Source organism: Cherax quadricarinatus, chromosome 60 (genome assembly GCF_038502225.1).
Source record: "Cherax quadricarinatus isolate ZL_2023a chromosome 60, ASM3850222v1, whole genome shotgun sequence".
Taxonomy (NCBI): domain Eukaryota; kingdom Metazoa; phylum Arthropoda; class Malacostraca; order Decapoda; family Parastacidae; genus Cherax; species Cherax quadricarinatus.
Genome location: NC_091351.1, coordinates 14,386,976 through 14,400,983, shown reverse-complemented (window position 1 = coordinate 14,400,983; position 14,008 = coordinate 14,386,976). Strand labels below are relative to the sequence as shown.

Below are 14,008 nucleotides of genomic sequence, written 5' to 3'. Positions count from 1 at the left end.
GGTTATTGTGTTTGGTTAGTGTGGGTTGTTAGGGATAGAGGGGATGCTGTGAGTGGTTCTGTGAGCAGATGTGTTTGTTCTTCCTGAGACTGCACTCCCCTGGCTGTCGGTACCTGCTCTGTCTCCCCTTCCTGCCTCTGGTGTCTTACCCTTTCTCTCAGTTGTTCCCATTCTATGTATGCTCTGTTGCAGTCGAGGTACACTCACTGGTATTTCAGAAAATCCTTTAACCTTATTTTCCTTTGCAGGATCTTCTTTTGTATCATTTTTGTATTGAATGTCAATTTGATTGGGCATTTTTTCCCTCAAATATCGCCCAAGTCAATTGGGTCATGTACTCTCTTGTTACTATGATGATGCTCTCAACCTCTTTTATCTCCCTCTGTCTTCTTTTGGCATAGGTCTTCCATTCTGTCTCATGGAGCCCATGAATAATAAGTGACCTCTCCCTCTCCTCTTTCCATTTTGCTTCCCTCCATATCTCTTGGTCCAGTTTAAGTATCTTCCTGGTTGTTTCCCTTATCGTTTCTCAAATGTTCTGGTGCCCTGCTCTCATTCCCTCAAGAGGCTTCTTTGTTCTTTCAGTCCCCTCACTCTCCACTGATGTTCCTGCACCCAGCATCTTGCTCTTATCAGTCCTCATTTCTATATTTCTCTTCAGCACTTCTAATTCATTCTCCAGGCTCTCCACACTTGCCTCTGCAACAACAGCTCGTAATTCCCACTTCCTGATCTCTGTACATATCTTCTATTCCACTTATTTTCAAAACTTTTTTTCACACTCTCGTTCATTAGTGCTCTTGACACTTTCTGCCAATGCTTCCTTATCATCCCTGCCATCCCCAGTACCCTCGCTTCTTCGTCCTGCCATTTTTTGGGGGGTGGGGACTTAATGTGTGTGTGTGTGTGTGTGTGTGTACTCGCCTAGTTGTGGTTGCAGGAGCCAAGTCACAGCTCCTGGCCCCTCCTCTTCATTGGCCGCTACTAGGTCACTCTTCCTGCTCCATGAGCTTTATCATACCTCTTCTTAAAGCTATGTATTGATTCTGCCTCCACTACATCACTTCCTAAACTATTCCACTTCCTGACAACTCTGTGGCTGAAGAAATACTTCCTAACATCCCTATGATTCATCTGAGTCTCCAACTGCCAATTGTGACCCCTTGTTGCTGTGTACCCTCTCAAAATCCTGTTTCTGTCCACCTTGTCGATTCCTCTCACTATTTTATACGTGGTTATCATATTCCCCTTATCTCTCCTGTCCTCCAATGTCGTAAGGTCGATTTCCCTTAATTAACCTCTCCTCATAGGTTAGGTTAGGTTAGGTTAGGGACTAATCTTGTTGCAAACCTTTGCACTTTCTCTAGTTTCCTTACATGCTTGGCTAGGTGTGGGTTCCAAACTGGTGCTGCATACTCCAATATGGGCCTAACGTACACAGTGTATAGGGTCCTGAACGATTCCTTATTAAGATGTCGGAATGCTGTTCTGAGGCTTGCTAGGCGCCCATATGCTGCAGCAGTTATTTGGTTGATATGCACCTCAGGAGATGTGCCTGGTGAGTGAGGTTTGTAGTATCTGGCCCAGAGACTGTATCCTGTCTGCGGTCTTCTTTACCCTTCCCCAATCTTCATGACTTTGCACTTGGTGGGGTTTAACTCCAAGAGCCAGTTTCTGGACCAGGCCTGCAGCCTTTCCAGATCCCTTTGTAGTTTTGCCTGGTCCTCATTCGATTGGATTCTTCTCATCAGCTTCACATCATCTGGAAACCGGGACATTTCGGAGACAATTCCGTCCGTCATGTCGTTTACAAATACCAGAAACAGCAACGGTCCTAGGACTGACCCCTGTGGAACCCCGCTAGTCACAGGCGCCCACTCTGACACCTCTCCATGTACCATGACTCGCTGTTGTCTTCCTGACAGTTATTCTCCGATCCACTGCAGTGCCTTTCCTGTTATCCCTGCCTGGTTCTCCATCTTTTGCAATAATCTCTTGTGTGGAACTGTGTCAAACGCCTTCTTACAGTTCAAGAAAACGCAGTCTACCCACCCCTCTCTCTCTTGTCTTACTGTTGTGTGTGTGTATATATATATATATATATATATATATATATATATATATATATATATATATATATATATATATATATATATGTGTGTGTGTGTGTGTGTGTGTGTGTGTACTCACCTATTTGTACTCACCTATTTGTGGTTGCAGGAGTCGATTCACAGCTCCTGGCCCCGCCTCTTCGCTGATTGCTACTAGGTCCTCTCTCTCCCTGCCCCATGAGCTCTATCATACCTCGCCTTAAAACTATGTATGGTTCCTGCCTCCACCACATCACTTTCTAGGCTATTCCATGGCCTGACTACTCTATGACTGAAGAAATACTTCCTAACATCCCTTTGATTCATCTGAGTCTTCAACTTCCAATTGTGACCTCTTGTGTCTGTGTCCCATCTCTGGAACATCCCATCTTTGTCCACCTCGTCTATTCCGCGCAGTATTTTATATGTCGTTATCATGTCTCCCCTAACCCTCCTGGCCTCCAGTGTCGTCAGGCCGATTTCCCTCAACCTTTCTTCATAGGACAATCCCCGTAGCTCTGGGACTAGTCTTGTTGCAAACCTTTGCACTTTCTCTAATTTCTTGACGTGCTTGACTAGGTGTGGATTCCAAACTGGTGCTGCATACTCCAGTATGGGCCTGACGTAGATGGTATACAGAGTCTTAAACGAATCCTTACTGAGGTATCGGAACGCTATCCGTAGGTTTGCCAGGCGCCCGTATGCTGCAGCAGTTATCTGATTGATGTGCGCCTCAGGAGATATGCTCGGTGTTATACTCACCCCCAGATCTTTTTCCTTGAGTGAGGTTTGCAGTCTTTGGCCATCTAAACTATATTGTGTCTGCGGTCTTCTTTGCCCTTCCCCAATCTTTATGACTTTGCATTTGGCAGGGTTAAATTCAAGGAGCCAGTTGCTGGACCAGGCTTGTAGCCTGTCCAGGTCTCTTTGTAGTCCTGCCTGATCCTCGTCCGATTTGATTCTTCTCATTAACTTCACATCATCTGCAAACAAGGACACTTCTGAGTCTATCCCTTCCGTTATGTCGTTCACGTATACCAAGAACAGCACAGGTCCTAGGACTGACCCCTGTGGAACCCCGCTTGTCACAGGCGCCCACTCTGACACCTCGTCGCGTACCATGACTCGTTGTTGCCTCCCTGTCAGATATTCTCTGATCCATTGCAGTGCCTTTCCTGTTATGTGTGCCTGGTCCTCTAGCTTTTGCAGTAACCTCTTGTGAGGAACTGTGTCGAAGGCCTTCTTGCAGTCCAAAAATACGCAGTCGATCCACCCCTATCTCTCTTGTCTTACTTCTGTCACCTTGTCATAAAACTCTAGTAGGTTTGTGACACAGGATTTTCCTTCCCTGAAACCGTGCTGGTTGTCAATTATACACTTGTTTCTTTCCAGGTGCCCCACCACTTTCCTCCTGATGATCTTCTCCATGACCTTGCATACTATACACGTTAGTGATACAGGTCTGTAGTTTAGTGCCTCATATCTGTCTCCCTTTTTAAAAATTGGGACTACATTTGCCATTTTCCATACCTCAGAGAGTTGCCCAGTTTCAAATGATGTGTTGAAGATCTTTGTTAATGGCTCACACAATATCTCTGCTCCCTCTTTAAGGACCCATGGAGAGATGTTGTCTGGTCCCACCGCCTTTGAGGTGTCAAGTTCGCATAGCAGCTTCTTTACCTCCTCCTTGGTTATATGTACCTCATCCAGCACTTGCTGGTGTGCCCCCCTGCTCTGATTTCTTGGAGTCCTACTGGTTTCCACTGTAAATACCTCTTTAAATCTTGTGTTGAGCTCCTGACATACCTCTCGGTCGTTTCTTGTGAATTCCCCATCACCCTTCCTCAGTCTGATTACCTGGTCCTTGACTGTTGTTTTCCTCCTGATGTGGCTGTACAACAGCTTCGGGTCAGTCTTTACTTTTGATGCTATGTCATTTTCATATTGTCTCTGAGCCTCCCTTCTTATCTGTGCATATTCGTTTCTGGCTCTTCGGCTGATTTCTTTATTTTCCTGAGTTCTCTGTCTTCTGTACCTTTTCCATTCTCTAGTACACCTAGTTTTTGCCTCCCTACACCTTTGGGTGAACCAAGGACTCGTTCTGTTCTTCCCATTATTTCTGTTTCCCTTGGGAACAAACCTCTCCTCTGCCTCCTTGCATTTTGTTGCTACATAGTCCATCATTTCTTGTACTGGTTTTCCTGTCAGTTCCCTCTCCCACTGAATGTCTTGAAGGAAGTTCCTCATGCCTGAGTAGTTCCCCCTTTTGTAGTTTGGTTTTTCCCAGCCTATTCCTGCTACTCTCTCCACTTGGAGCTCAACTACGTAGTCGAAGCACAGAACCACATGATCATTAGCTCCCAGGGGCCTTTCATACATGATACCCTCGATGTCCGAACTACTCATGGTGAATACAAGGTCCAACCTTGCTGGTTCATCCTCTCCTCTCTCTCTGGTAGTGTCTCTAACATGTTGATGCATGAGGTTCTCCAGTACCACATCCATCATCTTGGCTCTCCATGTTTCGGGACCCCCATGGGGCTCCAGGTTTTCCCAGTCAATCTCCTTGTGATTGAAATCACCCATAACTAGTAACTTTGCTCCCCCCATGTGTGCTCTCCTGGCCACCTCGGCTAGTGTGTCGATCATTGCTCTGTTGCTCTCATCGTATTCTTCTCTTGGCCTCCTGCAGTTCTGTGGTGGGTTGTACATTACTGCAATTATCACCTTATGTCCCTCAGACTGGATTGTTCCTACTAAGTAGTCCCTTTCGCCCATGCCATCCATTCCTTCCATTTTCTCAAAACCCCATTGGTTTTTAATGAGCAGCGCAACTCCTCCTCCCCCTCTCCTCCCTCTGTCTTTCCTGAGGATTTGATATCCGGATGGAAAGATTGAATCTGTTATTATTCTGGTGAGTTTTGTTTCTGTGAGTGCTATTATGTCTGGGGATGTCTCTTTGATTCTTTCGTGCCACTCCTCATACTTGTTTGTTATTCCATCTGCATTTGTATACCACACCTTCAACTTCTTTTCTAAGACTGTGGTCTGGGAAGTATATTGGGGTTGGGGAAGTGGGAGACCTGGTAAGGAACTATGGGTTGTTGCTGTGGGGGTGAAGTTTGTAATGTAGTGGGTGGGGGCATTGGATGTGGCATGGGTGTTTTGATTTAGAGTGTTTGGTTGCACTGGGGTTGACCTGGTTGGGAGGCTTCTATAGGAAGTTGTGAGGGAGGCTGTATTTGATCTTCTTCCTGGGTCTGGGATCTCCTGTCTGTCTTCTCCATCCCCTCTCTTTCCTCCTTTCGCCTTTGTACCATCTCTCTCAGTTTCTTCCTTTCTTCTTGTGTTCTGTCGCGGTCGAGATACACCTTCCTGTATGCCGTCATGTCCCTTAATCGTGCTTTCTCCTGCAGGATCCTGGTCCGAGTCGCTTCTGCCTTGAAGGTCACTCTCACTGGCCGGGTTCTTTTTTTTACAAACCCCCCTATTCTCCGAAAATTTTCCATCTGGGTCATATCGTCTTCTCCTGTTGCTTTCATGATGCTTTCAATTGCTTTTTTTTCCCCTTGTTTTCTTGCTTCATATGTTTCCCCTTCGACTTCCTGGAGCCCATACACAAAGACTGACCTCACCCTTTCATTCTCCCACTGCATATCCCTGTGTATCCCCTCATTTAATTTGGTTTCCTCCACTGCAGCTTTCCTTTCATCAGTTTCACTGGCTAATGTACTTGGGCTCAGTGGCCTGTCATTTTCCCTTCTCGGCTTTCCTTGGGCTCTGTTGTTGTCTGTTAGGGCCTATACATAAAGCTTAGCTCTTTCATTTGCTACAGTCTCCTCTGATAGAGCATCTCCATGCAGTTGTGCCCCTTCTTTCCCTACAGTCCCCTTATTTGTGGCTGAGGTAGCAGTCTCTGTTGTCAATCCCAAAATGTTCTTTAATTCTTTAGGCTGTTTCAGATTTTCAATTCCTCTTCTAAACTCTGTATCCTAGCTTCTGCTGCTTTGACATGCACTTCCCACTTCCTGCTTTCCATATCTATCCTCTCTTCCATTCTCATGCTAAGTTCTTCTAGTTTCTTTTCCCATTCATGATCCCTTTTTATGAGCTCTGCTGCCCAATCTTCCTTTGCATTTTCCTCCTCCTGTCCCTTGGTTTTTCTTGTTGCTCTCTGGCAACCCATTTTTGTTTTATCCTGATTGCCTCAGAGTGGGAAACCTATGTAGTTCTGTATGTTAGGTTAGTAGTGTGTATGTCAGAGTGTGGGGGGGGGGAAGTAGTGGAGGAACTGTGGCTATGTGGGAGCCGAGTGGGGAGGGGTGGGAAGGGTTTAGGGTGAACGGGGGAGGGGAGGGTGATCGAGGGAGGGGAGGGATCAGGGGAAGTAGTGAGATGTCGGTGGTGAAGGGGGAGTGTGTGTGTGTGTGTGTGTGTGTGTGTGTGTGTGTGTGTGTACTCACCTATTTGTGGTTGCAGGGGTCGAGTCACAACTCCTGGCCCCACCTCTTTACTGATTGCTACTATGTCCTCTCTCTCCCTGCTCCATGAGCTTTATCAAACCTCGTCTTAAAACTATGCATGGTTCCTGCCTCCACTACGTCACTTTCTAGGCTATTGCACTTCCTGATAACTCTGTGACTGAATAAATACTTCCTAACATCCCTTTGAGTCATCGGAGTCTTCAACTTTCAACTGTGACCCTTTGTTTCAGTGTCCCATCTCTGAAACATCCTGTCTTTGTCCGCCTTGTCAATTCCTCGCAGTATGTTATATGTTGTTGTCATGTCTCCCTGACCCTCCTGTCCTCCAGTGTTGTCAAGGCGATTTCCCTTAACCTTTCTTTTCTTCGTAGGACAATCCCCTTAGCTCTGGGACTAGCCATGTTGCAAACCTTTGCACTTTCTCTAATTTCTTGACGTGCTTGACCAGGTTTTGATTCCAAACTGGTGCTGCATATTCCAATATGGGCCTGACGCATATGGTGTACAGACTCTTGAAAGATTCCTTACTGAGGTATCGGAACGCTGTTCTTAGGTTTGCCAGACGCCCGTATGCTGCAGCAGTTATCTAGTTGATATGTGCCTCAGGAGAGGTCCTCGGTATTATACTCACCCCAAGATGTTTTTCCTTTAGTGAAGTTTGCAGTCTAAGGCCACCTAGACTATACACTGTCTGCTGTCTTCTTTGCCCTTCTCCGATCTTCATGATTTTGCATTTCCTGGGGTTAAATTCAAGGTGCCAGTTTCTGGATCAGGCTTGTAGCCTGTCCTGGTCTGTTTGTAGCCCTGCCTGATTCTCGACCATTTAATTCTCCTCGTTAACTTCACATCATCTGCGAACAGGGACACTTCTGAGTCTATCCCCTCCGTTATGTCATTCACATACCAAAAACAGCACAGGTCCTAGGACTGACCCCTGTGGAAACCCGCTCATCACAGGCGCCCACTCTGACATCTCGTCACTTACCATGACTCGTTGTTGCTTCCCTGTCAAATATTCTCTGATCCATTGCAGTGCCTTTCCTGTTATGCATGCCTGATCCTCTAGCTTTTGCACTAACCTCTTGTGAGGAACTGTGTCGAAGGCTTTTTTGCAGTCCAAGAAAATGCAGTCTATCCACCCCTCTCTCTCTTCTTATTTCTGTTACCTTGTCATAAAACTCCAGTTAGTTTGTGACACAGGATTTTCCTTCCCTGAAACCGTGCTGGTTGTCATTTATAAGCTTGTGTCTTTCTAGGTGCTCCACCACTCTCCTCCTTATGATCTTCTCCATGACTTTGCATACTATACACGTCAGTGACTCAGGTCTGTAGTTTAATGCCTCGTGTCTGTCTCCTTTCTTAAAAACTGGGGCTACATTTGCCATCTTCCATACCTCAGGTAGTTGCCCAGTTTCAATTGATATGTTGAAGATTTTTGTTAGTGGCACACACAGCATCTCTGCTCCCTCTCTAAAGACCCATGGAGAGATGTTGTCTGATCCCACTGCCTTTGAGGTATCAAGTTCACATAGCAGCTTCTTTACCTCCTCCTCAGTTGTGTGTATTTCATCCAGCACTTGTAGGTGTATCTCCCTATTCTGATTTCCTGGAGTCCTTCTTGTCTCCACTGTAAATACTTCTTGCAATCTTATGTTGAGCTCCTCACATACCTTCCTCAGCCTGATTACCTGGTCCTTGACTGTTGTTGTCCTCCTGATGTGGCTAAACAACAGCTTTGGGTCAGACTTGACTTTCGATGCTTTGTCATTTTCGTATTGTCGCGGAGCCTCCCTTCTTATCTGTGCATATGCGTTTCTGGCTCGTCGGCTAATGTCTTTATTTTCCTGGGTACTTTATCTTCTGTATTTTTTCCTTTCTCTTGTGCACTTAGTTTTTGCCTCCTTACACTTTTGGGTGAACCAAGGACTCATTCTGGTCTTCCCATTGTTTGTTTCTGTTGGGAACAAACCTCTCCTCTGCCTCCTTGCATTTTGTTGTCTCATGGTTTTCCTGCCAATTCTGTCCCCCCTTTTGTAGTTCGTTTTTTTCCATCCTATTCCTGCTACCCTCTCCACTTGCAGCTCAACTATGTAATCAAAGCACAGAACCACATGATCACTATCTCCAAGGGGCCTCTCGTACGTGATATCCTCGATGTCCGAACTACTCAAGGTGAATACTAGGCCCAGTCTTGCTGGATCATCCTCACCTCTCTCTCTGGTAGTGTCTCTGTCATGTTGATGCAGTATCACATCCATCATCTTGGTTCTCCATGTTTCGGGACCCTCATGGGGCTCCAGGTTTTCCCAGTCAATGTCCTAGTGATTGAAATCACCCTTAACTATTAACTTTGCTTTCCCCATGTGAGCTCTTCTGGTCACCTCGGCTAGTGTGTCGACCATTGCTCTTCGTATTCTTCTCTTGGCCCCCTACAGTTCTGTGGTGGGTTATACATTACTGCAATTGCCACCTTATTGCCCTCAGACTGGATTGTTCCTACTGTGTAGTCCCTTTTGCCCATTCCATCCATTCCTTCCATTTCCTCAAATCCCCACAGGTTTTTAATGAGCGGTGCAACTCCTCCTCCCCCTCTGCTCCCTCTGTCTTTCCTGAGGATTTGATATCTGGGTGGAAAGATTGCATCTGTTATCCTGGTGTGTTTCGTTTCTGTGAGTGCTCTTATGTCTGGGGATGTCTCCTTGATTCTTTCGTGTCACTCCTCACATTTATTTATTATTCCTTCTGCTTTTGTATACCAAACCTTCAGCTTTTTTTCTAAAACTGTGGTCGGAGGGGGGGTACGTTGGGGTTAGGGGAAGCGGGAGACCTGATGAGGAACTATGGGTGGTTGCTGTGAAGGTGGAGTTTGTAATGAGGTGGGTGGGGGTATTGGGTATGGCATGTGTGTTTTGGGGTTAGAATGTTTCGTTGCATTGGGGTTGACCTGGTTGGGGGGCATCTGTAGGTGGTTGTGAGGGAGGTTGTACTTGATCTTCCTCCTGAGTCTGTGTTCTCCTGTCCAACTCCATCTTCACGTATCTTACCTCCTTTCGTCTTTGTACCCTCTCTTTCAGTTTCTGTCTTTCTTTTCGTATTCTGTAGCTGACGAGATACATCCTTTGATAGGCCGATAAGTCCCTTAGTCTTGCATTCTCCTGCAGGATCCTGTTTCGAGTCGATTGTGCCTTGCAAATCACTTTGACTGGCCGGTTTCGTCCTCTTGCAAACCCCACTGTTCTCAGAAAATTTGCCAGCTGGGTCATGTCATCTTTTCTTACTGCTTTCATGATACTTTCAATCGCTTTTTTTCTCCCCATGTCTTCTTGCTTCATAAGTTTCCCTTCCAACTTCCTGGAGCCCATAAACAAAGACTGATCTCTCTGTTTATGGGTTTGTCTCCATGTTGGTGTGTATCTGTGTGTCTGTATGTGTGATTACCTATTTATGAGTTTCAGTTACAGGCAGTAGTTATAGGTGGATGCCTATAATGATTGCCAGAGTTTCTTTTTCGATCTTCTATGGTTTATCCAGGAGTGGCCAGAATTGCATAAGAGTTTTCTTCTCGCATGAAACTAGTGAAGTTATATCCAATGATTCTGGCGAAGGCTGCGGCTAGTGTTGGTAGATTACTTTTTGAGTAATAAATCTCCAACTTGATATGAACTTAATTCAATGTTAAAAACAGCTATGTGTGAAGGTGTGTAATAAAGTAGCTAAGGTGGTTGACACATGTTAAGTGACATGTGAATTGTTAGGTAAGCGGACACAGATGCAACTAATGTCACATTAGTTGCATCAGTGTCCATTTACCTAACATTTTGTCGGTAATTCTATCATTATTACCTGTAAATTGGGCAAGAGAATGAGCAAAAATATTCTTCTCACACCCACATTTAGGTGATGCGAGTGACTTTCAGAGAAAATATTTTTCCTGCGTTTCTAATGTTATGGATAAACAACCAGTGTCACAGCCCTGTTGTGGACTACCACAAATGATGAATAAAGGTCACAAGAGAACGTAAAGCTTACCCTAGAGGAAGCAGACTTTGGCTTGAACCTGTTTGACGATAGCATCTGGGCTCAATAATAACCTGAATGTCATTAAATCTAGCAGTGGGGCCACCAGCAGCTTCCAGGATGGACCATAGTTGACGGTGACCAGCAAGAGCAACTATCGTAATTGTCTGGCTTAATTTTATGAGAGAATTTATCCTATTTTTTGGCATTAACAAAGCTTATTTACCCAAAGATAAAATGCTATTCCTTAATACGAAACTGTTTATTATACGCGACTCGAAATGGTATTTCCTTGAAATGTTCATGAGTATAGAATAGCGAGTTGAGTTATCTTCCTTACATAACCTAACATTCATGTGGACTCACTTGTCATATTAACGGTGTACAGGAAGGACTTGCTTCTCCCTGTGTTTTTACTCGTATTTGTTGTGGTTCTAGAGTTTCTTCACGAGTTTGTTGCGATTCTTTCTTCCTTGTTTTCATTCTCCCAGTTTCTTCCTGTGTGTTTTCTTGTGTTTCATCTAGAGCTCTTCTTAAGTTTTACTTTTCTTCCTGTTTCTACAGAGAAGTGTACACGTAAACACAAGTGTAAGCAAGCGTAAATAAGCGAACGTACACAGAAGTGTACAGAAAATCTGTAAAGAGACAACCATGCGTGCACACATATACGCAAAGGTGTTCACATATGTAAAGCACATATTAACATGTAATTATCATTCTTAACAGTTAAATATTTACGGGAATGAAGGTATTTTAAAACATTTTTCTTTCAGATAAACAACTGGAGCATCTCTTCACAAAACAGTGTTCGTTGTGTTATTGTTTCCCCAATAAATTTTTCAAGTCACGTGACTCAAACAATACATGTCAAGCAGAATAATTTTAACTATATGCGTGGAATTTTTTATTATATAGAAATACTTATTAAAATTAGTAACTGACCACAAGCACCCTCGTTACCTATACGTAATTATAAATTAATTATTTTGAAGGAAAGTAGCTTAACCTTATGTATCCTAGTATGACTAGATACAAATTATTCGTCTTGGTAAAGATCATGCAGAAATTAATATACTCTAACGAGTTGCATAACACAGTTATTATTTCGAGAACGAGTCGTTGAATATATGAATCAGCTCCTTTATCAACGTGATCAGCATCTATCTTAATAGATTCTTGCGAGATCTGCTACATATCCAAATATTCTCTGGTTTCACAAACGGATGTTGTACACAATGTGTATTGTTCCTGGCGGATGTACTATGATGTAACGCTCCTCTAATAATAAACTGTCCGAAACAGTTAGTGGAGAGTCTGCCCTCACTTTTCGCACTCGTCAGTGAAGGAAAGCTCCTCATCGGGTTGATTCAGGAACTAGGCTAGAGAAGCTCTCCTCTCCTACTCTCTTCGAGGCTACGCGAAGTGTAGCGAAGACAAGTCTTCGGTTCCTCCAAGACCTTTGCCCTGGAAGCTCTCAGTACTCTTCTCTGCAAGGTGCTATGACTACCACTTTTATTAAATTAGCGTAAGTATATATTACAATGATACAGAATGCAGCCTGAAATTCCATAAGCGCGAATGATGAGATAGATTTCAAACCGTGCAAAACTGTCAATGAAAAGATGGAAAACGCGAAATATAGCATATTTTTTCCCTCTTATAATGCGATACAAAGAGTAATTATGAACAAAAATGATAATTTACGTCAACGAAAATCCGTACATAGCTCTGGAATTACAGAGATCGTGTAATTAAAGCAGCATACTAAGAGAGAGAGACCGATGCCTTCTGTTTCTTTTCTGTCTTGGGTTCACACACCTTGAACATATATTGTTATTCTTAATTTATGTATGAATAGATAGTTCTCAGCAGGTAACCCTCGTATTGACTAACAAAGTTCTCTGTACTCTCATGTACTCTCATGCACTTCCGTGTACTCCCTACACTTCCATATACTCCCATGCACATCCAAGTACTCTCGTGCACTTAAAATACTCCCATGTACTTCCGTGTACTCCCATGCACTTCCATATACTCCCACGCAGTCTCATATACTCTCATATACTTCCAAGTACTCCCATGCACTTCCGTGTACTCCCATGCATTTCCAAGTACTCCCATGCATTTCCAAGTACTCCCATGCATTTTCATATACTCCCATGCATTTTCGTGTACTTATATGTACTTCCAAGTACTTCCATGCACTTCCATGTACTCCCATGTACTCCCATGCACTTTCAAGTACTCACATGCACTTCAATGTACTCCCATGCACTTATATACACTCACATGCACATTCTTGTGCTCTCATGCACTTCCGTATACTTCCCTGCCCTTCCGTCTACTCCCATACACTTCCATATACTCCCATGCACTTTCATGTACACCCATGTACTTCCAAGTACTCCCATGCACTTTCATATACTCCCATGCACTTTAAGTACACACATGCACTTCCAGGTACTCCCATGCACTTCCAAGTACTCCCATGCACTTCGAAGTAATCCCATGCACGTCCATGTACTCCAATGCACTTTCATGTACTTCCATGTACTTCCATGCACTTCCATGTACTCCCATGCACTTCCATGTACTCCCATGCAGATCCATGTACTCCCATGCACTTCCAAGTACTCCCATGAACTTCCAAGAACTCCTATGCAGTTCTGCGTTCTCTCATGCACTTCCATGTACTTCCATGCATTTTCATGTACTCCCATGTACTTTCATGTACTCCCATGAACTTTCACGTACTCCCATGCAGATCAACGCACTCCTATGCACTTCCATGTATTCCCATGTACTTCTAAGTACTTCCATGCACTTCCAAGTACTCCCTTGCACATCCAAGTAGTCCCCTGCACTTCCATGCACTTCCATACACGTTCATGTATTCCCATGCACTCTCATATACTCCCATGCACTTTAAGTACACACATGCACTTCCAAGTACTCCCATGCACTTCGAAGTAATCCCATGCACGTCCATGTACTCCAATGCACTTTCGTGTACTTCCATGTACTTCCACGCACTCTCGTGTACTCTCATGCACTTCCACGTACGCCCATGCAGATCCATGTACTCCTATTCTCTTCCATGTACTTTCATGCACTTCAGTGTACTCCCATGCACTTCCATGTACTTCCATGTACTCCCATGCACTTCAATGTACTCCCATGCACTTCCATGTACTCCCATGTACTCCCATGCACTTCAATGTACTCCAATGCGCTTTCAAATACTCCCTTGCACTTCCATATACTCCCATGCACTTCCATATACTCCCATGCTCTTTGATGTACTCCCATGCACTTCCATGTATTTCTATGTACTTTCAAGTACTCCTATACACTTCCATGTACTCCCATGCATTTTCATGTACTCCCATGCATATCCAAGTACTCCCCTGCACTTCC

The 14,008-nt window shown here is 44.3% G+C and overlaps 1 protein-coding gene across 5 annotated transcripts in view; it reads left to right on the top strand.

Moving 5' to 3' along the window:
* The window catches only part of LOC128694421 (uncharacterized), a 125,247-nt gene that overhangs the window by 50,166 nt on the left and 61,073 nt on the right, over positions 1–14,008 (top strand). The window contains exon 1 of one of the 5 annotated variants that reach the window (XM_070097973.1): positions 11,921–12,085. The exons of 3 other annotated variants lie outside the window; for them this stretch is intronic. Coding sequence is in view for 1 of the 2 variants with exons in the window: in XM_070097972.1 (XP_069954073.1) it covers positions 12,091–12,116 (26 nt within the window). In the remaining variant the exon portion in view is untranslated. Of the gene's footprint in view, positions 1–11,920; positions 12,117–14,008 lie in introns of those variants that run through there. One more of the 5 variants, XM_070097972.1, reaches the window with a different exon arrangement.